The 27553-nt window shown below is 45.6% G+C and overlaps 1 protein-coding gene across 15 annotated transcripts in view; it reads left to right on the plus strand.

The window, feature by feature from the left end:
* PTPRT (protein tyrosine phosphatase receptor type T) overlaps nucleotides 1-27553 on the plus strand; it is a 1070511-nt gene that overhangs the window by 857911 nt on the left and 185047 nt on the right. For 9 of the 15 annotated variants that reach the window (XM_045444560.1, XM_045444565.1, XM_045444561.1 and 6 more), the window contains 2 exons: nucleotides 1676-1712; nucleotides 15846-15902. In XM_045444560.1, coding sequence (XP_045300516.1) covers nucleotides 1676-1712; nucleotides 15846-15902 — 94 coding nt within the window. The remainder of the gene's footprint in view (nucleotides 1-1675; nucleotides 1713-15845; nucleotides 15903-27553) is intronic. The other 6 variants (XM_045444564.1, XM_045444572.1, XM_045444567.1 and 3 more) reach the window with 1 other exon arrangement.

Raw genomic sequence — 27553 nt, forward strand, 5'->3', positions numbered from 1 at the left:
CCCCACCCCAACCTACTGGACCTCTAGAGAGAGGGGAGGGGCTGGAGGTTGAATCAGCCAATAGCCAGTGACTTAGTCAATAATGACTATGCAGTGAAGCTTTCCATAAAAACCCAGAAGGACTGGGTTCAGAGACCTCTGGGTAGGTGACCACATGGAGTTTGGAGAGAGTAGCACTTCTGGAGAAGGCATGAAGGTTCTGCGCCCCTCCCCACGTACTTCGCCCTATGCGTCTCTTGTATCAGGCTGTTCCTGGGTTATATCTTTTTACAACAAACTGGTGATTTAGTAACCTGTTTCTCTGAGTTCTATGAGCTGCTCTAGCAAATTAATTGAACCTAAAGAGGAGGTCATTGGAATCTCCAAAATGTAGCTGGTAAGTCAGAAGCACAGGTAACAGCCTGGGGCTTGAAACTGGCATCATTTGAAGTGGGGGATAGGGAGCAGTCTTGTGGAACTGAACCCTTAACCTGTAGAATCTGACGCTATCTCCAGGTAGATAGTATCAAAATTGAGTTGAATTCTGTGACACCCTGTTGATATCTGAGGATTGCTTAATGTTGTGGAAGGGGAGGAACCACCCTCCCAAAACAGAATTGGGTCCAGGAACCCTCAAAGACCGGACTAACACAAGTGCTTTCAAGATGCAGTAATTTCTTATGAGTGAGCATTAGCAAGACACACATTTGATTCTTGAGACCCATACACTTGCATTCCTTTTTGCCTTTTATTTTCATTGCTACACTATATTCATATTGTTGCTGGGCGTATTACTTAGTCAACTGGAATTTTCAACTGATTCTAGGGCCTCCTTGGAGATGATCCCAAGAAAGCACACTAAAATGATGATCTTCCTGAGCACACTCTTCTGTAACTCAACTGCAGGCCCAGTAATATCTCAAGTTTATGGGTCTTGTCCATTTGGGGAACAGCCAACAATAACTAGATAGTTTACCCACCAAAGATTCAATCGCCATGCAAACATACACACACACAACATTACCCATGAAAACTGTGAGGTTCACCAGAGATCTCAGGGCCAGTGTAACTTTTTGAACATGAACTTTGCAGTTTGATTCTTACACATTCATATTGCCTGGGATCTTGTCTAGTATCTGTTTCAGTCTGTGCAGATAGATGCATTTTTTACTTATTATTTACTTACCAACATAGTTTCCCAAAGATGCTCTTGGTGCCATCTACTAACATATGCCACAGTGTACCCATCTAGTGTTATTATTAAAGTTGTCCTGTGCTGGGCAGTCATAGGATTTGATGTTTATAAGTGGTTCTGTCTGGGAGGCAGCTTATGAGGTGATGGGAGCCAGGAATTAAAAGGCACAAAATATGTACCTTGCCTGAAAATAAATGAAGAAATATAATTAAAAAGTGATTCCTGGTGTGCCTGGCTAACTCTGTTGGTAGAGCATGTGGTTCTTGATCTGGGGGTTATAGGTTCAAGCCCTGCATTGAGGGTAGGGATTACTTAAAATCTTTAAAAAAAAAAAAAAAAAGGTGATTACGATGGGGGAAGAAATGGAAAGGACACATTTCAGGTTGTAATTAAAAATACATATATAGACATATATACAGGTATACATATGTACATCTTTTCTTTATATAGCAAACCAAACCCACAACTAATTAACTGGAACCTCACTTTTGTTGTTCACAGGAGACCAAAATCAACTGTGTTCGCCTGGCTACAAAAGGTATGTTGGCATGTCCTTGTCTGTCTTCAACCATTTAAGGATTTCTCCATCTAGCCACACAGGGAAAGTTTAGGCAACAATTACTAAAAATAAAAGAAAGAATTGTTATTTTCATTGGAGTCATTATACCTACAGTATATGTTAATAAACACCTACAGTGTATATTAATAACACAGTGCCAAAAACATAGTAAGAGCTCAAAAAATACTTGTTGAATCAGTGGATGGATAGATGGATGGGGATCGTGGGGCAGACAGACAGACGGACTGACAGACAGATAGACAGATGAATGGACTGGTACATTAATCAGTAGAGTGATGAATATAAATTTTCTTAAATATTCTTCTATATATTTTCATTATATTTGGGTTTGTGCTTATGTGGGTATTTTTTTAGCATGTCTGGTACACCTGTCTTCTGAGTTTTGTGCTTTTTTCAGCTGGGTTTGGCTTTCACAAATGAGGTGATAGTGTCGGTGCCTTTAATAATGAGAAAACAAACACTGCATTGTTATGTAGTTGGCATTTTCAATACTTATCCCAAAAACTAAGGCAGCATTGTTCAGGCTCATCACTTTTTGTTTTCCTAATTATAATTGAATTGCCTGGCCCTTTCAATTGGTACATGTTTCTGTTTATTACTCTTTAAGAAAAAATCAATGAATGGTTTGTTATCATTTAACCTATTACAAGGTTGAATGGTTAGAAATCAGGTTTATCTTTTTGTTATAGGATGGATATTTTTAACAGCTATTCTCTCCATATAACCACATGAAAATTGGACAATTCTGTTGTCCCTTGCATTTATTGACAGTGTATATAGTTACATAGGATGCTTCCCCAGAGATGGCAATTATAAATATAAGTAGGCATCTAATCATAGATATAAAACATAAACAAAGACGATGACCCAAGTGTGTATGTACATATGTGAGTATATACACGCATGCACAGTCATACAGAGGAAAACACATACATATGTGTGGGAAGAGGTAGAAATGAGGGAGGGGAAGAGAGAGGAGAAGGAGGAGAATATGGCTGTTTCACAAAATATGCACCAAGACCTATCACTCATGTCTTTCATAACTTTGAAGAAAACCAGCTCAATATGTAGGCTGAGAAGGAAAGATGATACAGGAGGAAGGAGAAGACAGAAGCACCAAGGACTCACTGTGATAAGAACCCCCTCTGATTTCACATAAGTCATGAGAGGCCGGCATGTCCCTAACTTGTTCTCTCTCAGGAACTCAGGCTACTGGACAGAGATAAACTACTCTTTGTGAGGCAAGGAGAATTGATGGCCTGCAAACAAAAGTGACACAAATCACAGGCCTTAGAAGGCTTTCCCACTGAGGAAAACAGATAATCCAGGAGGAAGAGCATCATCAATTGGATAGCATTAGAGCTCCGGACAGCTGAGCGTCTGCTGCGTCCCGCTTAAAGGGGCAGCCGGGGGAAGGAAGGAAACGTACAGGGAGACCTCCTTCACCCACCCCTCCAGCTTTGACCTCTAGACAAGGGAGAGGTTGATGTGGTTGCTCTGCCCTCCATGGTGGGGGTGGGGGGATGTGGTATTCTAAGGATACCCTCTGGGACATAAGCCCCCCTAAAGGGTAGTTTGTTGGATCCTGTTTTCTAAACTGAGAATTGGGAACACATGGTTGGATGGACAAGAGATAGATATGGGAACTTTACAAGAGAATAATTAAAACTCTACTTCTGGGGCAACTTCAGGATCCACTGTCCTCATAGTCCTAGAGACCCAGCATGAAGCACTTCTCCCTTCAGTACAGCTGCACTGGTCCTGAAAGAACTAGAGAGGAAAATATGTACCTCTTCTAAGCATAAGGATTTGTCCTCACATTTGACTTGTAGGATACTGTCTTCCTTAGGGGGGTGTGCACATGTAATGTGTGGGTGTGTGGAGGGATGGGATCAAGTGAATGAATCTGGAGTCTCAGATGGCCGAGCCCTGGCAGGGCAGGAAGGAGTCAGGAGTCAGAGGTAGATTCCCAGCACTGACACCCTCACTTTCCAGGTCTGCGAGGGCCAGCCCTTCGCCCAGACAGGCGGAGCTTTAGGAGCACCTTGAATAGGACATAGAGCTGGACAGTGGAGAATGCCAGTCTCTCAGAGTCCCAGGGAGTTACCCCTCTCAGTGCCACCTCAGATAAGAGGATGCTTGGTGAGAAAAAAGCCAAGAAAAGACAAAGGAAAGCAGACCTGTGTTTGGTTGGTGTCTACTCTGTGCCTCACGTTAGCTTTGGAGCATCCGGGGTTGATTAAGGGCAAACCCTGTCTAATTCCATGCACTCTTCATGAGGACTCTGTAGCAAGGATCTAAGGCCAGGAATGAATATTCAGCCTATCTCTTTCTGGAATCAAATTTCCCCATTTAGTGGGTTTGCTGAAAACACTATTACTTTTAATAGAGAAAAATAAGATACTGGGAATCCCATAGGCTTTGGCAGTATCTAAAGTGCCAGTGACATATTGCACTGGCCATCTGGCTCCCTCCAAGCACTTGGCACTTCTCTGTCATCATGGCACCTTCCTCTTGGGGCTTCCAGTGGGCATCCAACCCCTGGAGTGTGATCACATGTGCAAACTCAAGGCCACTGCTCTGCTGATGTTTTATCCCTGACTCTGGTGACTCCTGATGGTGTCCATGGTCACCTGTGTGAGTCCTGCAGAAAAGAAGGGCTCCCAGGGAGAACATAACAATCCCCAGCACTCAGGCAGGGTCATTCTGACCTGACCCCAAGCCCAGTGCCTCTTCTGTTAGATTCCACATCTGGCTCCAGCATGACGCTCTAACCCTTGTCGTCTGCAGCATTCCTGTTAGTCACTTGAACTCTGATGCAGCACTGCCCAGTTTGGAGGGTTGCAAAGCAAGGGACCTAGAATAGTTTTCTATGGCTGCTGTACCAGAGTACCAGCAGCTGAGTGGCTTAACAACAAAATTTCTTGTCTCACATTCTGGAGGCTGGAAGTCTGAGGTAAGGTGTCGGTAGGGTTGGCTCCTTTGAGGACTGTGAGGGAAGGATGTGATCCATGCCTCTCCCTAGCTTCTAGCAATCTTCATTGTTCCTTAGTTTGCATCTTCACATGGCATTCTCCCTGTGGGCATCTCGTGTCCAAGTTTCCCCTTTTTTATAGGGACACTAGGTACTGTTAGATTAGGAGCCCACCCTGTTCCAGGTTGACCTCATCCTAAATTAACTAATTACATCTACAAGGACGCTATTACCAAATAAGGACACCTTCTGAGGCACTTGGTGTTGGGATTTCAACATATGAACTGGGGGATGGACGCATAGTTCAACACATAACAGGACCCATGTATTTAGGGGCAGTATCTATGTGGTTTCCACTGGAGCCTCTGATTGCTCATTATTCACAGTATAATCCCAGTGGCTTTTAAGGGTGTGCAAGGAGCAAGAACCAGCCCTGTCAGAGGGGGGCCCTGGCAGTGGACTGGGTCTAGATTAGACTTCTGTTCCCTTGGGAAGTTTAGTCAGGCTGCTTTGGGCAGAGGAATTGCAGGTTCTCTGGAGGGAACCCTGGGCAGCGGGTAAATACAGTAAGTGGTCCGCACACACCCAATGGCTGGGTCTGTGACAGCAGGACCCTACTCAGACCCTACATGATGGTGGAGCATCAGGTCCTGATCTAGTCAGGTTTCAGGGCCCTGAGCAGAGCCTGCTTTCTGGGGCAGGCACCAGCACTGCTGACTTGGAAGGTCTCTGATGAGGTGATCCTTGGTCTTAACCACTAACTTCCTCATCACATTTTGCCATGGCAGAAGTTCCTGGCACATGCCTGGCAATCAAAAAATGCTCACTGAAATGAATAAATGCATTTGAAGCCGGCATCTTACTGCAGCAAGAGTCAGAGACCTTGAGAGTCTCAGTTGATCTCTCTCAAACTCCAAGGTGCCATGTTTCAGGTTATCCCCATCTATCCATTCACAGAACATTTTTTAAACATACCTACTGCCAGTGGTTTCATGATAAACCTGCTCTTTGTAAAAGAAAAGCCCTTATTTGTAGTCTTTGTTGATCTCCAAAGTATAAATATCCCCACCATGTCCAATATCAAGTTACCAATGGTTTAATAACTGGCTTGCAAAAAAGTCCAGAGTGTTTAACACCCGGGTCTAGCAAGCTAATACAAGCCAGCTCCGGCACACCAAGGCCTCTACCACCCAGTTTGTTAGAGGATCAGATGATATAATAAACATCTAAGTGTTGTATTTACTGCGAGGTGTTTTGGAAAAAAGTATTGTCAATAAATGTTATTTCCTTTGTGTAGTCTGCTCAGTCAGCATCTGTGAGCTGGGTACCTTGAAAGGAACTAGGGTTTTGTGCTGAATCAGCAGGCATGATGCCTGTCCTCAAGGAGCTCACGATCCAGTGTGGAAACAGACCTTGCATGAGTGATTTTGACAGATAATCGTGGACTTATGATTATGATCAATGCTTCCAAATGGAAGTGAAATGTACTGAATGGGGGCTAAAGTACCGTTGGGGCCAAAGCTCCAGGCAGTAATGGCATGTATGTTCCTGGGCCTTCATCTGGGGTTCTGTTTCTCTGGGACTGATCCAGTATGGGAGATACAACCCTTCTATTACCTCCATCACTACCCCTTCTCACTTAAACACTGGGAATTGCACAATACCCAGACCAAGGGTAGGATTGGAAGGCCAGCTGACTCAGCACCTCAGACTGTGAGAGGAGCCATACCCCTCGTCCAAAGTCCCTGTTAAGAGTCAAGACTGTATGTATTTAGAGGATTGAGAGGGTAGGGATTTGCATATCACCAGGGGGCAATATTTATTTACAGAGTGAGGGCAGAACCACAAATTGAAGGCCCAGCTAAGGGACTGTGGGGTGGGAGTTTGATATTTGCTAGTAGAAGGGTAATTCTAGCATCAGGACAGGCTCACCTCAAAAGCCTTGAAAACAGTCTTTTTCATTGATGGAAGGGTCTTGTTGGCATTGCCCCAGATTCACATTCTTTTTTATCTTGTTGATCAGCCAGGGGTTGCCTGTTATTAACTTTGGCTAGAGATTTAGAGGAATTAGAATGTGAGTTCAACCATAGTGGGGAAGTGGATTTCATCGATGAGTAGATAAAGGCAAATAGGAGCTGTCTTAAGACAGATTCCCTGGAAGCAGACCCTGAAGCAGGGATTTGGGTGCATGTAATGTATTGATGGAGGGCACTTGGAAGAAATCTATAAATCAAAGAGGGAAGTGGGATGGTAAAAAGAAAATGTTAAAGCAAGAATTTGTTCTCAGATAAATGCAAGCCTAGGCTAGATGCAAGTGGAGTATAAATTTCTCCAAAGTTCTGCCTTGAAGCAAGAAGACCAGGTTCTCTGTGTCTCTCCCCCATAACAATTAGTCCTTGGTACTTTCCCCTTTCCTTACCCTTCTCCCTCCCCTCCATTTCTCAGGTGGCTCCAGGGGAAATGGTATCCCAGAGCCTTGGCCAAAGTCTCTGGAGAATGTCACAGGTGTGAGCCCTTAGTCTTAATACCCACAGCAGCAGGGGCACAGGGGTGTGGGGGGAAGGTTGGGTATGATACACTGACCTGCAAAGGGGATCTGGGAGTGGCACCAGTGGCCTCCACCGCACTGATCTTATTATAAAGAGGATGTGTTTCATCATCGGGTTGAGGGATAGCAAAAAGCTCATGGAATTGCCTCAATTTCAAGAGCTAAAAGAAAATCCTGAAAGCCCTGTGCTTGGCACACTCTACTCTGAGAATTTGTTCAGAGCTGCAGAGAGAAAACTTCGGCTAATGGGTAAATAAGCATTACATTTTTGGTTTAGAAGCGGAGAATTATTATTACTCATTCTCCGAAGGGAGGGCACTATGAAGATAACAATGAGGCTTCATTTGTGTAGTTAAAACAGGAATTGGGAGATAGAGCAAGTAAGTGGGAGGTACATTTAGACCCATTAAGTAAGGTTTACCTCGTATTTGGAAGACGAGGGATGGGCTCAGTTTCAGAACCAGGTTGAAGATGGAATCTGAACATACTCAGAGACCACTCTTGGGAAGATAGAGCATGTAGAAATTTGCAATGAAAGTGCAACCTTAGACTTCCAAGGTTCTGAAGCTTAGGCTGGAAGGAGTGTGGGAGTGGGGAACTGCCTTTCCTGTGGAAGATGATTATCCTCTGTGGTGGAAGGTGCCCCAGGCTATAGCTGCTGAAGGAGGGACCTGAGCATCTGTTTGTGCCTTTCTGACTCGGAGCAGGCCAAGGGGAAAATGGTTTCTGATCTAGAACCATACCAGTCAGTTTCTCTTCCAGAAACTGATGTCCATTTCCACCCAAGTCCCTATCCTGTCTTATTCTCCCCTGCTTTCCTCCATGCACCCCTCCATTCACTTTGCTACTTTCTCTTGCCCACACTCCCTGCCTCCCCCAGACTTGCCTGCATGACCTGGCCCCTTACTACCTTTCAGCCTCTCCCAAGCTTCTATCCTCATACTTGCTATATTCTTCTGACTTACCAAGTTCCTTCTAACTTCAGGGCCTTTACTCATCCTGCCCCCTCTGCCCGAAATTATCCAGCCACTGTATGTGCCTGTGTAACAGATAAATATCTTTCTAACTGCAGCATAGACACACTTCCTCAGAAGGATCATCCTGACCTCCAATCTGATGTATATCCCCAACATTTTCCACCTGAAATCATACCCTGTACTTTTTTTCATAGCACTCATTTTGACTTGCAAATATGTACATTGTTTTTGGTTTGCTTACATGTTTAGTGTCTGTATCCCAGCCACATTCCAAGTGTAGTAAAAGCATTTTGCCTGTTTTGAGCACTGTTGTGTCCCCAGATTCTAGCATACTTTCGTGCTCAGTAAAATATATTGAATGAACAAAGGGATAAATCAGTTGATGGTCAATTGATAAATGGATAGATGGATGGATGGATGGTTGGAGGCTAATAGCTTATTCTTTCATGGCCTCTTTTTTTTCAAATACGATCTATTTGTCAGCACTGTTCTCTTTCAACGTAGGAGTAAAAAGAAGAGGTAGAGATCAACTATGTAATCTACAGCACCCACTCACAGAAAGGCCAGCCAGGCTCTGCTGGGGTATTTGCTATAACAGGGACCTCACTACTGGCCCAAAGAGTTCCTCCCACCATGGGAGGACACTTCATTTGGAGGGAGCCTCAATATCATGAGTCCATATTGGCTCCCCGTTATTTCTGCCAATGTGTCTTTGAGGCCACATAGATCCTGTCTGCCTTTCCTCCCTCCAGAAAATAAAATTTGCTTTCTCTGTGTCCCTCCGCCCCAATTAGGGTCAAGCAGGTACTTGCCTGTCTGCCCTCTCCCTGTTGGAACCTCTCTGGCCACCAGCAGACAACAGCACTCCCATCTCTGGCACCAGCCAGGGAGGGAACACAGCTGGTTCTGCAGACTCCCGCTGGGTGCGCCCGAGTGGCAGTTAGAAAAATCAGCTTTGATTTGATTTGCAAACTGAGCCTAGTCATTGAGACAAAATAAATCCGGAAACCCATAAAGCCATTTGCAGAGTTGCTTTGCAGAAGACAGCCACAGTTTTAATCTAGTAAACACTCTCTAACGATCCCATTAAAACAGCCCCCTCAGAGTAGGTGCTGAAAGCTGAACTCCAGAATAATGAGGCATGAGATAAGGGGCCAATGTCACCAGTAGATCCATGCTGCCCTGTGGTGGTGATGGACTAAAACCATTGTCCCAATGGCAATAGGCAAGAGACGTGGGCAATGGTCTTTTGTAAATGTGGTTTCTTTTTAAAATGGCTAAGCCTGAGGTGGAGCATTTCATCCACCATTTTCTCTTCTCTCTTCATAATGGATTCTCACCCCTGCAGAGAGTGGCAGGACAATAAATACCCATTCTCTAGTGAGATGCCCTCATTTTGCAGATGCTAAGACTGGAGCCAGGAAGGGGAATGATGTGTCCATAGATTCCTTATCCGTAAGAATAACATGCCACAGGTGGTGTGAGAAGCCAAGCAAGATGTAGGTATTGTCTCCTATCAGATAGGAAATTCCCATCACCTGCCCTCCCCTCCTCTGTTGACCCAATTCTATGGGTCATAGAATTGAATAATGGGGAATCAGAGTCACCTGGATTTAAATCCCACATCCTAAACTTAACTGTTTGACCTTGGGTAAGTCAACCTTTATGAGTCTATCACTTCACTTTTAGGCTGGAGATCATTCATTCTTTCTCATGATTATTTGAGGTAATGCACATAAAAGGTCAAGAATATAACAGATTATAAACATGTTTAGCTTCCCTCCTTCATTCTTCTGAACCTTCTCTGATAGGAGACCTGGAGACCCACCTCTCTCTGCTGTTTTCTAAGTAAGAAAACCCAAAGCCCAGGCTCTAGTCATTTCTCATACAATTCCACAAATCACACATTTATCAAATGCACTCAGGCTAGATCCAAAGTGCAGAAACAGGCACAGGAATGATGCTGGCCTCACTTCTTGGTATTTAACTTCTTCATCAATAGGTTGTTATGTTTAAATGAGATTCTACATAGCAATCATGTATTTTTATTGACTATAGCATTTTGCTCATGCACCTGCTGCCCTTTGACTGTAGCACTTTTCCTTTCCTCCTGATCTACCTAACAATTTCAGGAGGGACTCAGTACCATAGGATGCCCAAATCTAGCTGTGGTAGCTGAAGTAGAGACCCCAGTGAAGGATCACTTATGAGAGGCAAACTATAGTGAGTCAGTCTATTGGAAAACTCTTGACTCTTGTTCAGTCTTTAGAAATCCTGCCAGAATTTCAGAGGGAGAAGTCCAGGGTGTGTTCTTGGGGGTTAGAGTAGGGTGGTACTGTTTCTCTCTAGCCAAACCCAATAAGGTGAATTTTCCATAGTGAGGGTTCTCAGAATTGCTTGAGTATAACAGATCTCCTTGGCCCCTTTTATTCTCACCCAGTGTCTTCTAGGCCCTAAAATTCCAAAGGAATAATTTGGCTTTTCCTGAAGGTTTTGTGACAAGATAGAAGAAAAAGATTATATCATAAGTAGACCAAAATAACCCAAAGATGACATTCACGTTAATATTTTTCTTTCTACAACCACTGACACATCTCTCTAGTCTTCTTTTGTCCTTCCCCTATCCCTTCTCTCTAGACTGTTCATACTTCACACACACACACACACACACACACACACACACACACACACACACACACACACACCTTTTCCCCACCCCACTCAGGAAGACAAAGCTGGAGCAATATAGTCCAGGAAAACAAAACCAACACCAACACTTGCCCTTCAAGCATGTCCTTGGGAAGCCTCAGTTCATCCCTATGAACTACAAATGAGAATTATCTACCCAAGACCTGAGACACCTGAGTTGACCTTAGCTCAAATCTGATGCTCCAGAGCAGTTGTATCTCACAAAGGGATAGGAAGAATTTTAAAATCATGAGTCAGAGAAAGAGGAAAATGTTTCTGGAGACAGGGTTAGAAATAAAGAGAATAAAGCTCTACTAGAGCTTTCTCTGATGGGGTTTCAATGTAGTGTTGAAAGGTGGTGGGGGGGGGCGGTGAAGAGGGCTAGCAAAAATTAACCATCTGTGATACCAGTCATGGTACTATGGTGCTGTGTACCAGTCATAAGGCTGTGTATGTTGACATGAGTTTATAATGAGATGATAGAATCAAAGCCTGGCATGTATTACACACTAAATAAATAGTGATCATCATTATTACCCTTACTCAAGAAATGAAGCAGTATAATCCCAGAAGGGTTGAATAAAGAACCCAAGGTCCCACAGAATTGCAGCTGAGTTCTAACTCCAAAACTCATGGCATTCCTATGACACCATTTTGAATCTTGTCAATGACGTAGACTGGGTGAGATTCTGTGAGTCAGAGTCCCCTATCTCCTATTTGTTAACCCCTTCCCATGGCTCTATTCCAATAATAGTCGATAATAGAATATTTAGAGCATGATAGGCCTTTTGTTTCTCTTTGGCAGTGTCCAGGCTAAGTCCTGAGATCTGTAGCAGACCTGGTGCCTCAAGGAGCCCTCAGCTTTTTACACTACTATAATATATTGAAGCTAATAAACCAAGAAATTAGTTTGCCTTCAAGGTTATCTATTCTAGTGTCATCTTTAGTCCATCAGCATCTCTTTCTATTCAACATTCTTTGCTTGAGAAGGAAATAGAAGTCAAAAATCAGAAAAGAAGTCTAAGGCACTTATAATTCTGATCTTCTTCTTTGCACAATCTTAATATTTTTACTAATATTTTTATTAATATTAATATATATGAATGGGGGCTGGAAACTATGGAGAGAGCAGGGTCATGAATCCTCTAACAGAAAATCCATATGATGTGGGAGCCAGATGGCAGAAGAGAAAGCAAGGGACTACTACTACCTCTTCTTCTGCCGGATTAGTTAGGATAGGTCAGGCTTAGCTGCAATAACAAATTAATACCCAAGTATCAGTAGCTTAATATCAGAAAGTTTTCTTTGTTGTTATGCCATCTAGAATATATGTGGCCTCCAAAGATGCCATATTAGGGAAGAGAAAGTATGGGGATAGTAACCTGGATCTTGAATACCTCACTTGGAAATGACTCTAGTCACTTCTGCTTACATGGCTCTGATGAGGCTTGGATTCTTCTGTGTGACTAAGAAGGAGTGATAGGCCAGGCACCAGTAAACACTAGTCACCTCTACACAATATGTATGAGCTCTTTTCCTGTTTCCACTTCCCTTTGTGTCCTGCTGAGACCCATGATCCATCACTCGTCTTCTGCTACTGTACCCACTAGAGAGACGTCTTCCCATCCCACACCTATGCAGCTATACTTCTGTGTCTGCCCTTCATAGCTAAGCACTCCTACCCAGCAGAGTTGGAGCCCTAGGTGGTAGAGTGGGGAGGCTCCTCTGGGCCTGTCAACCAAACTAAGGCTTTAACTGTTTTTTTTTTTAATTTATTTAATCCTTAAAAGAACTTCATGAGATACTTATTAGTATTCCCATTTTATGGGTAGGGAATTGAAACTCATAAGTGTAATTTTCCAAATGACACAGCTGATAGGTAAATACTAAACCAGAATTTCATTTCTTCATTTAATTTTCCATAAACATATATTGAGTGCAACTTAGTATTGACAGTGGCCTCTTGTCCCATAGAGGTTAAGAAATTTGTCTTTGGATTTGGACAGTCTTTGATTCTAGGCTGGAAGAGGCACTTAACTGCTCTGTGTCTTAGTTTCCCATCTGTAAAACCATGACAATAGCACCACTTACTTTATGGGACTAATGTAAGAATTCAGTGGGCTAATGCATATAAAGTGCTTAGTGCAATGCCAAGCTTATAATAAGCACTCAATAGGTAGCTAGCGGAACAACAAAAAGATAAATTATATCAATATAGCATGATAAGGGCTGTGATGAAGGTAAATCCAGGATACTGTGGGAGCAGAGAAGGGAAACATAAATCACTTTAGGGTGTGCATTCTCAGGTACGTGGTTACTGAGACAAGTTTTAAAAGAGTGACAGTTATCATATTGAACAGGCTGGAGAGTAAGGCAGGGAGGTCTTCTGAGTTGAGGAAGTAGCATGTGCAGATCATTGGAGGCAAGAAAGCATGCCACTGAACTTGAATGGGTCAAAGCAAACAGACAGATGCCAGTGTGACCAGAGGGCAGGAGTGAACAGAGGTGGAGGCTGAAGTGGCAAGCAATGCCAGGACACCAAGGACTCAGCATAGCCCCATAATATATGTGATGTATATATTTTTATTATATATACACATATATATTATATATATATGATACATATATGTATATGATATATATATATACATATATATGTATATATGTGTATATATATACACATATATATATATATGTGTATATGTATATGTATATATGTATATGTATATATACACACATATATATATAATAGACATAGTCCTGAGACTGTGGGAGCCCTTGGAGGTGCTTAAGCAAACTGCCTTTGTCCGAAGGCCACCCTAGTTATAGCTTAGAAGATGGATCAGAGATGGGGTTTCAGAGCACAGACAAGGTGGGAGCATGGGAGAACAGGTAGAAGCCACTGAAATGGGACAAGTGAGAACATCTGAGTCATGTCTTCTCAAGCTTTCTGTTTCTTTTTCTGACATGCATGCAAGCCATATCCTGCCTACCTCAAAGGTGGGGGAAAATTAATAAAAATAGCCACTTAGACTAGGGGTTGGCAGACTTTCTGTAGAGGGCCAGATAGTAGGTATTTTCAGTTTTGCAAGGCTTGTGGTGTCTGTCACACCTACGTAGCTTTGTCATTGCAGCACAGAAAGCAGCAAAATAAATATAAAATGAGAGTGTGACTATGTTCCAATAAAACTTTATTTCTGGACATTGAAATATGGATTTTGTATAATTTTTGTACACCATAAAGTATTACTCTTCTTTTTGTTTCTTTGTCCCCCAACCATTTAAAAATATAAAAACCATTTCTAGCGCATGGCCACACAGGGAACCGTGGGAAGCTGGATTTGACCCATGAGCCATAGTTTACTGACCTCTGACTTAATATGTGCTTTGAAAATGGCACAGTTCTTCATACCTTAAAGGGAGGAATATTATGATAACAACTAAGTGGTAGTTACATTTTATAGTATTTCATGACCTCGATCAAGCTTGGTATTTGTGTGAATTTTTGAAATTATGTATTTCCTATTTACCAGTTGGTCTGGAACATCCTACCTCTCTCTCCATTTGCATAAGGGCTTTATACAGTTTTGTTGATGAATCAGTAGAGGAACATGCAGCCTTTTACCAAGCATAAGACACCTTACTGCCTTTTGTATCATTTTCTTTATAGAGACAAGTGGTTGGTTTCAGAGGGCAGGAGCATTAGTCATGCAAACCAGGGTTGGAATACTGCATCTGCCAGTTGCTAGTTGTGTGATCTTGAGCAAGTTACAGTAGTTCTCTGGTTCATGTATTCACTCGTCCATTTATCCAACAAATATTCACGGAGTACTTACTACATGCCGGGTACGAGATTGCCTAGTAAATGGAACGCTGTGACTACCTTCAAGGAATTTACAGAATCAAGGAGAAGTCAGCCATTAATAACATGGGAAGATTATCACTGTATAAAGGGAAGACTAGGGTGTGATGGGAAAACAGAGCGGGCCATCTTCTCCATACATGGTGAGATGCTCAAGACTCCCAATAAAGGAATTCCAAACTGATTTCCTGAAGGATGAACAGTTGCCAGCCAGGTAAAGGGGCAGGAAGGGAGTGCATTCCACACGAGGTGATGAGGCTGGGTAAGTCCTACAGATAAGAAGGTAGGGGGCTGTTGATAACAGAGAAGATTTCATTGCCCTTTGGGCAGAGAGTGTGGACCAACAGGCAAGGATCTGTCATTGAGGGTCTGCGAGCTGGTGGAGGGGATTTGACATTTACCTTTCTCATGCCCTTCAGCTGAAGGGTGGAGAGTGGATTGATAGGGGGCAAGACTGGAGACAGGAAGACCAACAGGAGGCTGCTTAGGTAATCCCCAGTGAAATATGAGGGTGGCTTCAACCAAGAGGAAATGAAATTGGAGAGAAGGAGGAGGAGGAGGCTTCCAGAACCTTCCTGGAATATAATGACTAAGGCATGCTGAGTAATTAGAAGTGGGAGGTCAGTAAAAAGGAGGGGTAAAGGATGACTCCCAGATTGCTAGACCAAGGCGCTACATGGGTGGGGCCACCATTTACTAAGAAAGCAGAGACTGGGAGAGAAGACACCAAGTGGAAAGATGATGCGTTCATTTGTAATAATACTGACCTTTCTGGGATGTTCTCAGTCTCAGAAACATTGTGTGTGAGGTACCTGGCATGTCGTGGGGCCTTGATAAATGCTGAATCTTATTCTCGTTTCATTTTTAAAAATCTTTTTCGGACCTTGTTGTGTTAGATCACGATGTTCTTTTGCTGTTTAGTGTGAGCTCTTCAGAGCCACAAGAACTATGGTTTTGTTCACCGTGCCACACGTTTTCATGTGTGTTTCTTTCTCTCCTTCTCTTCTGCATGCTGCCTGGGGACTGGCTTCCTTGTGGTCAGCACCAATGGGCAGCGCCCAGGTGACCCCGGGGACTCCACTCTGCCTCCTCACCACAGGTGACCATCAGAGCCCTGGGCGGGTGGGAAGGGATTGAGAGTGGCCCATGCTCAGGGCATCCTCCAGGCCAGGTGCCCCAGAGAGGAACTGGCAGTCCCTCCACCCCACCCATCCATCTGCCCACCTATTCTTCCAGCCACCCACCCATTCACCCATCCACCCATCTCTCCATCCCTCCTTTCATTCATGCATCTATCCACTCATCCATTCTAATGCTTACTACTAAGTACCTGCTGTGTGCCAGGCGCTGTTGCAGGCATTGAGGCATACAACGATGAGGCAAAAAAGACATGTTCCTGTGACTTTCTGGGAAGGGAAAGAGCCACACAAATCAATGTACAACTGTAACCATGAGTAGTGCCACAAACAAGAGGTATGCGGTGTTCAAAATAGACAAACACATATACCTGGAGCAAAGGGAGTGTGTCCCCAGGAAGTGACAACTTAGCTGTGGTCTGAGGTTAGGGAAGAAGTTGACCTACTACGTCTGTGCTTAGGAAGTAAGTAGATCAGGCTGTGATCCCAGGCCTACCATTTGTCCCAGACAGGCCCTTTATTTTTTTTAACGTTTATTTATTTATTTATTTTTGAGAGAGAGAGAGAACGAGCAAGCACGCATGCACACACACAAGTTGGGGAGGGGCAGAGAGAGAGGGAGACACAGAATCTGAAGTGGGCTCCAGGCTCCAGGCTCCAGGCTCCAACCTCCAAGCTCCAAGCTGTCAGCGTAGAACCCGATGCAGGGCTCAAATCCACAAACCGTGAGATCATGACCTGAGCCAAAGTTGGATGCTTAACTGACTGAGCCACCCAGGCACCCCTGGGACAACCCCTTTCAGTGTGATGATCTCAACTTCTCTTATGTGTGAAGCAGGAGTAATCATGGTTACCTCTTAGGGGGCGCCATTTTCTCGCAGTCTCTGCACAGGCAGCGTCTTCTGGAGGTGTACTCCAAAACCATACAAGATGGCGAGTGTAAGAAGGGCTGGTATGGGAGTGCCCAGTCCAGAGTAGGTATATGTTTGAAGTAAATACCAGCCCCTTCCATCGAATACACTGCAGTTTGATCTCATGTCGCATAAACATCCATTGCTCTTCAGAGACTGGGCTGCAGAGCCCATCTGTGTCAGAGGCTAATGCCCATTTCAGGGCCTGATAGACAAGGGATGCTGCTGACCTAGAGATTCTACCTCAGGGGCTCATTCTTGTCATTACAGTCGTTGGCGATTTCAAATCTTTTACTGTCACCTCTCTCAGAGTTGTTGCTCAGACAATGGCCTCCTCTCTACTGGTCCCTGACTGGCTAGTTTGTCATAGGGGGAAAGGGGGTGCGGCAGGCAGTCATGACAGGAGTCTGGCCATCCAGTACCTCACAATCCTCTACTGTCCACCCCCTTTCCCAAATTCAGAAATATCACTGCTGGGGCACCTGGGTGGCTCAGTTGGTTAAGCATCCAACTCCTGATTTTGGCTTAGGTCGTGATCTCATGGTTCCTCAGTTCAAGCCCCATGTCAGGCTTTGTGCTGACAATGCAGAGCCTGCTTAGGATTCTCTCTCTGCCCCTCCCCCACTCATGTTCTCCCTCCTTCCCTCCCTCCTTCCTTCCCTCCCTCCCTCTCCACACACACACACACACACACACACACACACGCACTCAAGATAAATAAATAAACGTTAAAAAAAAAAAAAGAAATAGCACTGCTAACAAATGTCTCTGGGTTCTCTAGACACAGAGCCTGAGATAGAGATTCTTGTGCAAATCATTCATGGAGGAGTATTCGCAGAAGAAAGTGAGGAAGACAGGGTAGGGCAGGGAAGAAACTAAGGGAGGATGTGGAGGCCTGTGTCAGCCTGAGCCTACAGGGGCCTCTGGAGTGTGGGAGCTGCCCCCACCTTGAAGTCAGGGGCCAGCAGTTGTGCCACTGTGTCAGCCAGCCATTGGCCACTGGCTCCCGTGCGAGTGCACAGCCTCCTGGAGAGTCAGCTCACCTCCGCCTTACGGCACTTCTGCCGAGAAGGAGGTATCTGTGAGCCTTGAGCAGCCAGCACGCTTGGCAGATAGAGATGAGGTGCACCAGCCCTGGAGAGATCTGGGCAGACCCTCCATGTAGCATTCGCTACAGCCTGGCCCAGCTTTCCTCCATAGCCACCTCCATAGCTCAGCGTGTCACTGCCCATGCCCCAGGAGTGTCCTCCTAGCCACTCATTACCTGTGTGACTTTAAGCAAGTTGCATCGGCTTTTTTCACTGGCAAATCTAATTGTCACACTTCACAGTCATTTTACCGATGATGATTAGGGGACCCTGGAGAGTGCCCTGCTCCACAGCAGCACATAGTAGGCCTTCAGGAAATGTCAGTCTCCTACTATCCCCCCATCATAGGCCCAGCAGCCTCACCCTCACCCTCACCCCCAGGGCTGTGTGGTCAGAGTGAGGGGCCAGTGACTCCACCCCCGTGCCCACACCCACTTTACTGAGAAACCCTGCTTCTCCAGAGCAGGTGAGGGAGCTCCATTTCCACTGGGCCATTGTTCTCTGGGATCTATTCAAGTCGAGCAGCCTGATAATGTTTTCTTTAAACAGAGCCAATTCTGTATCAGGCACATTTGTTCTTACCTCTTGCCTCTGAGGTGTCTGAATGTTCCTCCTCTGACAGGTTTATTTCATCGTGTTCCATTGGTTTCTCGGCCTCATTTGATGGGTGAGGTGCCCGCAAGTGTTTCTCTTTGAGCAGAATGTCCCTTTCAAAGGGTGTTTTTGTTAATGCTCTTCCCCTGGTAGCAATAAGGGCTGGTGTAAATAATAACTGTCGGATGTGAATGACGAGGAGTTCAGACCGTGAGCGCAGGCTGCCTCATTTCAGATCAGCAGCAGCTCGGAGAACTGTGGAGCCACGTTGTGTGTCAGGGACAGGCTGGCATTTGGAGTTGAGGCTGTGTTCGGCTCTCGGCTCTGCCCTGGTTCTGGCCTGGCGATGGTGGGCAAGCGATTTCTTTTCTCTGGGCTCCCTTCTTTTCCGGACAAGTGGGGATAGCAGTGCACCCGGCCATAGTTAATGGGGAGAGCGAAGTATGATAGCAGCCTTAGCTTCCTTGCTCAGCTAACTCTGACTAGCTCTTCAGGTCTCTGACTTCCTGGCCTCGCCTTCAGAGAATCTATGTTCAGGGACAGGGCTTGTCACCCTCGGCACTAGGGACACTTGGGGATGGGTAATTCTCTGTGGTGGGGGGCTGCCATGTGCGTGTTAGGATGGTCAGCGGCACCTCCGGCTTCTACCCACTAGATGCCAGTAGCACTTCGTCCCTCAATTATGACAGCCAACTATATCTCCAGACAGTCCCCCAGGTCCCCTGAGGGACAGTAGCTCCCCCTCTTGAAATCTTTCAGAGCTGCACTGTTCAATAAACATAGAACTTGAACCATGTCTGTAATTTTACATTTTTACAGAAGTGTTTATTTTTGAGAGAGAGAGAGAGAGAGAGAGTGAGCGAGCCCGTGCAAGAGCAGGGGAGAGGCAGTTGGGGGGGGGGTGGCAGGGACAGAGGATCCAAAGTAGGTTCTGTGCTGACAGCAGAGAGCCTGATATGGGGCTCGAACTCACAAACCATGGGATCATGACCTGAATCGAGGCACCCCTATAATTTTACATTTTTTTAGAGTCACATTGAAAAAGAAAAAAATAACAGATGAAATTAATTTTACTGGGTATTATTTAACCCAATGCATATAAAACATCATTTTAACATGCAGTTATTATTTTAAAATTACTAGTGAAAGGTATTTTATATTCTTTTTGCCCTAAGTCTTTGAAATCTGGTATACATTTTACACTTAGAGCACTTCCCAATTCAGATGCTAGATTTCAAACAGTTAAAATGAAATATCACCCTAAAAAGATAAACATCGTGTTTAACAAGTAAACATATTTTAAACTAGTATAGTTTTAAAATTTAAATTAGTTAAAATGAGTAATAAAATAAATTTAAAAACTCAGTTCCTCAGCCACACTAGCCACATTTCAGATGCTTGGTAACCACATGTGGCTTAGTGGCTACCATTCTGGACAGTGCAGATCTAGAGGTAAAAAAAATGTCTTGATCATCTTTGTGCCTAGTCAGTGAACAGAAGTGTATATTCACAGAGTAGTGGCTCAGGAAATGTTCAATTACTTGATTCAGATTTCACACACACACACACACACACACACACACACACATTTGACAATGTCTGGATATGCATTTGGTTGTCACAAGTGGGTTTGAGGGTAGAGAACAGGGATGCTGGCCTTGAAAAAATAAGGTAAAATCTCTTGTGGCCAGTGTTGGATGTCTTTCTGTTGTTGACTTGAGGCTGCAGTGGACAGGTGACTAGCTCACATTTCACCTGAAGGACTTGGGGTGTCGCAGGTCCACCATGAGAGAAAGAATGCCCCTTCTCTGCCCCTGCAGTAACTGAGCCACGCCTCCAGTCTGAAACGCTGGGTCCATTTGGAGGCTGGAGTGATGCACTAACTGTCTGCCTGAGCCGAACCCCTGTCAGACTCCAATTCACTACCTTGGCTCTTCCCAGTGCCCACTGTCAGTCTGTCACAAGGAGAAGGACGTTGAGACAAGCCCTCATATGGAGATTCTGTTCCTTAAGACTGGGGGAACTTGGGCAAATCATTCAGCCTTGCTGATCCCAGGTCCTCATCCATGAAATGATGTGGAAGAGTCCCACCCCTGGGACTCGTGGCGACGGTCATCAGAGAAAATGGATGCGTTTCTAGCATGGCTCCTGCTTAAGGGGGTGTCAGATACACCTCCCCTCTATTGTTCCTTTCTTTCCCGTTCACTTCATGTTGAAACCCTCTATTGTTGTTTTCCTGGCAGTTTTTAAAACCAGAGCCTTGCCGCAGTAACAGGATTCAGGCCATAAAACACTTCTCTGAGATTGCTTTGCAACTGCCTCTAAAGCCACTTTCCCAGGGCCAGCTTATAAATTCTGGACTAGGTAGACTTTGAGCCTTTGGGACAAAAGTGTGTGGGCCCAGAACAGATGGGGAGGCAGCGCAGCAGCCTCCTGAGGGCTCTGCTCGGTGCCTGGTGGCTTAGGCAGACTGGGACACCCTGGGGCCTCAGGGACCCCCGCAGGGATGCTATGCCCCCTGTCAAGGATTGAGGGATGGTATGAGAACAGGAGCTGGAAGCATTAGGACCAGATGTAGTGCTCTGGAAAAGGCTGAAACCCAAGCACCCACAGTGACAGACCGTGCTTGGTGGACCCACAGCTGAGACAGCCTGCCAGGTTGGCTGGAGAGAGGCAGCAGCTCTTGGGGGGGCGGGGGGTGGGCAGGGACTTCAGGGATGTCTAGCAAGATGAGGAAAAGAACAGTGAAACAAGCCAGGTGTGTTGCAGACTTCCTTCATCCTGTGGCATGTGCAGAGGGCTTCACATCATTAATGCAGTTAAGCTTTCCACCAACTCTACCCCATAGGGTGCTATTAGCATCCTCATTTACAGATGAGGAAACTGAGGCTCTGATGATTGAAAATCACACAGCTCAGAAATGATAAAGCCAGGAACTGAACTTAGATTTCTCTGGAGAGTCTGTACTCTTACCCACCATGCTGTGTGCCCATGGTCAACATTAGTGGATACCGATTATGGGCCAAGAACCAGGAAATACCATAGCAAAGGGGCTCAGGACTGTGCTTCAAAGCCACATAATGACTAGCCCTGGGACTTTGAGCCACAGAGAGGTTACAATTGTCCCATTTCCTTATAGGCAAAATGAGGATACTAATAATAACTATTGTTAAGAGGAATAAATGAGATAATACATTTTGAGTGCTTAAACTTGTGCTGTTGCTTTTATTATTATCATAAACCCATTTTACAGATGAGGATATTGAGGTCCAAATAGGAGGAAGCAGCCAAGCTCACCAATGGTGAGATTCAGGCAGGTGGCTGGACCAGATCTGTGGTTCCTGAGAAACATGGAGGGTGGGGGTGAAAGGTGAGAGCCCATGAGAGCCTCAGCCTAAAGTGACAAGCAGAATTTACAAATAAGGGCTCATTAGGGAGTTGGAATATAAGGTGGGAGGCTGGACACAGTAGCATGATAACCCCAGCTGCTGTGATGGACCAAGGCAAGAGTTAGAGAGCTGAGATGACACAATGCTGAGGTCCCTGAGCCTTTGACCTGGGTGTCCTCTGGTCCCCCTTGACCAAAGCCTTTGGTGGTCCCAAAGCTCAGGCCAGGGCTGTGTCTGCAGATGAGGAGCAGGGACCAAACTGGAGGTCAGGGAGATGGGTGACATTCAGGATCCGGACAGCCACAGCTGTTCCATCTGGCTACTGGCATGGCTAGGCTGACACAGCAGAGCACGGCAGGAGCCCAGTACTCGATCCAGGATGCGATCTTTGTCAGCAGTCTTCCGGTAGGTGCTCACAAGCCTGATGGACCTACGGCTACGGGCCCACCACTCTGGCTGCCAGCTTCTGTTACCAATCTCCCTGCTGAACCAGTAACCTTAACACAGGAGAGGAAGGCATTTTCTCGCATGTTGCTTCTCCAGTGGGGTGTTCTCCTATAGCAGGTGAATGTTTCTGCTGCCTGCAAACAAGCATCTAAGCAAGGAGCATATCTGACTGAGGCCTTCACTACATCTTTTTCTCTCTCAGGACATTCTCCTTAGACCAAAGTGAAACCTGTCTCCACGCTTCTGTGCAAACTGCCATTAAATTCAGATTCACAATCCAAGGGCCATCCTTGCTCTTTCTTCCCAGCTTAGGTACCAGCTAGTCACCACATGGGACCAGTACAGCCTCCAGAATGCCTCCTTTTCTCGCTGCTGCTTCTCATTCCCAAGACTCATTAAGTCCTGCTCAGATTAGTGTCACAGCTTCCAGGCTGACCTTCCTGTCGTCACAATGGTGGCCTTTTAGTGTATGCTCCACTGAAGCCTGAGTGATGGTCCAGCAATAAGAATCTGCTCCTGATTGAAATGCCACCAGGCTCCCCTGTGCTTTGGGAGAGTTAGCCTGAATCAAAGACCCTCACTCTTCAACTTCCTTCCCTCTTTTTTGCATCCTGTGCCATGTTCGCACTGATTACATCAGCAGGGCCTGCCTTCTCACAGCCCCTCCCTTCACTGTGATGCTCTCCCTCTGTTGTCTACCTTACTCACCCGTTATGATCAAGTCTATACAAAACCTTCCCTGACCCCCACTGTCTCGGGCTACACTGAGCGGCGATGCTGAACTGGCCAGGCCAGTGTATACAGAGGATCCCCTGAGTCAGCCCCGAGTGAGGGGGCCTCATCAACACGGCCACATTCACACCCCAAGCACACTTTCTTGGAGTTGTGTGGTTTCTGTCACCTCTTAGTCTGTGCCCAGACACATACAGTGGTCATTTACACGACCCCATGCATGAGCAGACTTATGGGTTGAGTGGATGATTGACAGTAATAGATCATGTGCCAAGCATTGGGTGCTCTCCCCACCCCACCCTCTGCCTCACCTCACCTGACTCACCGTCTGCCATTTGGTTAGGCTCACTGTGAGTCACTGAGCACTGGTTTTCTATCCAGTATTTGAACTCTGTGCAGCCCCATCTGCCAAGCTTCCTAGAGGATGATTCTCTGGAGTTTCTGGATAGAGGTCCCCTAAATCTACTGGTTCAGCCCTGCATAGGCTGTCTGGGACTCACCTGGTGCTGACCCAGGAGAGGTCAGGCTTAGAGGCAGAATGCATAGGCACCTCAGAATAGACATCTCAGTCCTCTGAGCATGCCCCTGGAAGCAACAGCCATGGCTGCAAATGCTCTGGACCTCACTCCTAGCCTCTAACACAGAATTGCTTTCCATCCATCCTTTGGGGAGGAGGGTAGATCAGCTTTTAGTACAGAACACGGTGATTCAGTGTTTCTGCTTCCAAGAGCCAAGGGGCAAAGGCTAGAAGAAAGAAAACATGTTCATGGTGGATTTGCCTGGAATCTCAACAATCGATGCTGTTCCCATTCTGGTTTTATTACCTTTGCTCAATTTCGTTGCACTAATCTGAATTCTGTGCTGCGTGTTTACCGGTCGTTCCCTCTGATCCCGCTCGTGCTTCCACTAATCCTTCCTATAGATTTCTTGTTCCCTTCCGCGCCTCCCCTCCTTTCCAGGCTCTAAGGCTTGCTGTAGGCAGCATGTTCCAGAGGCAAGATCCGGGCAAAGCTACCCAGGCTGGGCAGATCTTAGTGTTTCCTCCCCCTTCCTCCCCCTTTGGGTCAGGTAATGTGGTCATCCCGTGAGAGATCAGCTTGGCCAGAGTCGGTTGGAAAGAACTGAATTCTGTTTCTGAGTAAAAGCCTTGGGGACACCATGACCCAGCACACCCTGCTGTGCTGTTCAGACAAATAAAGCCAGACATAGTGGCCTTCCTGAAGCCTCCTGCGCTGCTCAGCCCATGACCAAGCAGGGGTGTCCTATCCTCTTCCCATATCTAATTGGCCCTAACCCCTATTAGTGATTGCATTTTACTCAGCTAAATGCTAAGACCTCCCTCCTATTCCCAGCCCATTCCCAGACTGCTTAGAACATGCCCGAGCTTAGCCTGGTGTTGTGGATTCAATGTCTTCCCCCAAAAGATATGTGGAAGGCCTAACCCCAGTTCCTGTGAAAGTGATCTTATTCAGAAAGAGGGTATTCACAAATGTACTTAGTTAAGATGGGTCATGAGGGCAGGCTCTAATTCAATGAGACTGATGTCCTTACAAGAAGGAAACATCATGTGAAGACAGACCCACACGGAGGATGCTGTGGTGACGGAGGTGGAGTGGGCTGCCGAGGAAATTGCCTAGCAAACCTGCAGTTCAGAGGAGGCAAGGGAGGATTCTACCCAGTCTCAGGGGCAGCCTGGACATCTTGATTTTGGACTTCTGCCCTCTAGAACTGTGAGAGAATACATTTCTGTTTCTTTAAGCCACTCAGATTGTGGTAACTTCTCATGACAGCCCTATAGAACTAATACACTTGGAAACGCAGGAATCCAGAGCACTGGGCAACGGGCAGGAGTCCACCCTCAAGGCTGTTCCCTTACAGTGGACAGACCTCCATGAGACCAGGGCCAAGAGTTGCCATCCCAGAGAATTTATTTGGTCAACCTGTGGGGCCTCCATGTTGGCCGTATTCTGTGTTTGGCTCACAGCCAGCCTCTGCTCTGTGGCTCTGACCCTCTCCTTTTTGGTTCTTCCTCCTGCTTTTGAATAGTCCTAGCATTTGCTGCTGGTCACACCCTGGCCTTGACCTCTGCCTCACCATTCAGACCGTGGTAACCTATTCTCTGTGTCCTGACCTTGTTTGGCCTGTATACCATCCCAGTGGGCTTTTGTGCCCACCGCTACAGTGACTGCTCTGGAGAAGGCTTCCCTTGTTCCACAGCTGCCCCAGACTTCCCTGAACTCCACAGGAAGAACTACGATCTATTCAGGGTGACCATGCACTGTCTCACACTGGCTGCCTGGAAAGTCTAACAGGACCATCTACTTGGCCACAGGGCACACCAATGAGTGTGTGTTCTCCTCTCTTACATCTGTGCTTCAGACTAAACCCTTAATCCCCAGTGCAAACTGTGGGTGCTCCTCTCTGCCACAGCTAAGCAGCTTTGAGCCCCCCAGGCTCAGGCTCAAGCTCAGTGCACAGATTTCTGCAAGCAGGGAGCCAGTCCTGCTGGCACTGAGCTGGCTCAGCATCTTCTTCCTTGTTGGCAGGGCGAGCCTCGTCTGGACCGTAGGGAACCAGGGTGGGGAAGGGAGAGAGGAGGCCACTGGATGGTCTCAGGGATGCCCATGACATGTCCCATACCACTGATGACAGGTGAAAACCAACTTTGTAATCTAGCTTTGGCTAAGCAGTCATGCATGCCCTTTGCTCTATACACCTGTAATAGCTTTGATTTTCAGCTTGGAGACTTCTCTCTCCTGCCAGGTAATGAGCTCCTAGACAGCAGGACTGTCTCTTAATTACCTCACATGCCCAGCACCTTGCTGTCCTCACTGTCAGCATTATAATCCTAACGCCACTCATCAGGCAGTGTCCAGGACTTTTTCTCTGTGGCCAAGAGTTGAGTTGGTGCTAATGAGATCAGGGTAATGGGTTTAGTCCATTTGGAGGTCACTTGGCTCCATCCAGTCCCATTCCATGGGCTAAGTATCACTGCTGGCCAAAGTCCTGTCAGAACTCTAGGCATAGGCTGACCTCTCACTGTGGGTAGGTACAGGCAGAGCCCTAAACCCCACACAGGCTGGCTCCTGATGCCTCCTTTAGATTTGATGCCTACCTCAGCCACATCTTGGTCTTTAACCTTAACTGTAGCAGTCTACAGAGTGCACCCAGCTCTAGCCATTGCTTGTGGCCCTTCTCTGGTCACGGGCTAGGGTCTTGGCACTCACACTGTGGGCTTCTGGGCACACGAAGGAACAGTTGAGGGTATAGGGAAGTATGAAGGGATTCTCAGCTCACCAGTGGTGAAGCCCTGGAACGTGGATACCTTACAAGGGATGTGTCAATAATGACAATGTCTGGCATCAATCAGGCATGACTCCTCTTAAATAAGTCTATAATGCAGAATTCCGAACACATAAAAAAAAATTCAGAAGACCAATTTTCCTGCACCCAGAAGACATTAACCATAAGGATTTTACATAGCCAGCTTTTCTACTGTATGTAACATGACTGAATTAGAATTTGACCTACACAGAGCATTTGCTGTGTAAAGCAAGGTCCACCCAGAAACAGATTCAGGAGATGCATAGGACCAAGCAGAATCAGCATTTGAGGAACAATTTATTTGAGTGGCCGGAGTGCTTTCAAACAATCAATTAAAGCTATTCCCATCTCACGAGGTGCTAACCTCCATTTAAAGCTGCAAAAGAGGGCAACCTCTGTCAGCAATATTTAGCAGTTTTAGTTGTATAGGCTGTGATGAAGTCAATTCCAACCTCTTAGAACCAGCTGGGTGATATTGAGGGAGGCTGGGATATTAGAAATCTGTATCTTCTTTACACTTAACTCAGTACTTATTAAATGGTTTTCCCCAACAAGGCTAAAGCTATCTTTGAAAAACCCGTGTCTCTGTAGTGTTTTCCAGCTCCTTGACATTGACTCAGAGTTAAATCTTGGCTAAAAGCAATTACTGTCATATGATGAATTGAAGCAATTTATTTATTACTTGAGAAACATCCTAGGTGATGTCACTTAGAAGAATGATGGAATAATCCTTCTCAAGTGCTCCATTATCAACCAGACCTAGTGAGGGAGGCACCGTTCCCAGGTGTGGGGAAGGTAGTCAGAAATTTTTAAAAATTATCATCTTGAGACCAGAGAAAGAATATTAGGAATAAAGTAGACAACAGTTACTTAAACTTGATCTAGGCTTGTCTCCCTGTATAATTATATGGGATGCTGTGGTGGCTAAATATCAAGAAAGGAATTATAGGGAAAGCCCAGAGATTAATAATAAAACTGAACTCAGTGTGTTAAGGGCTTAGAGATGGTGGTTGATATACAAGGAAAGTGAAAAGGATGAGTGAACTTAAGTTAAAAAGGTCAAGTTTAAATATCATTTGAGCAAAGTCTGTATAATTTGACCCATATAACAAGATTCACATGACATGTT

The sequence above is a fragment of the Leopardus geoffroyi genome, chromosome A3, assembly GCF_018350155.1.
Source record: "Leopardus geoffroyi isolate Oge1 chromosome A3, O.geoffroyi_Oge1_pat1.0, whole genome shotgun sequence".
NCBI lineage: Eukaryota > Metazoa > Chordata > Mammalia > Carnivora > Felidae > Leopardus > Leopardus geoffroyi.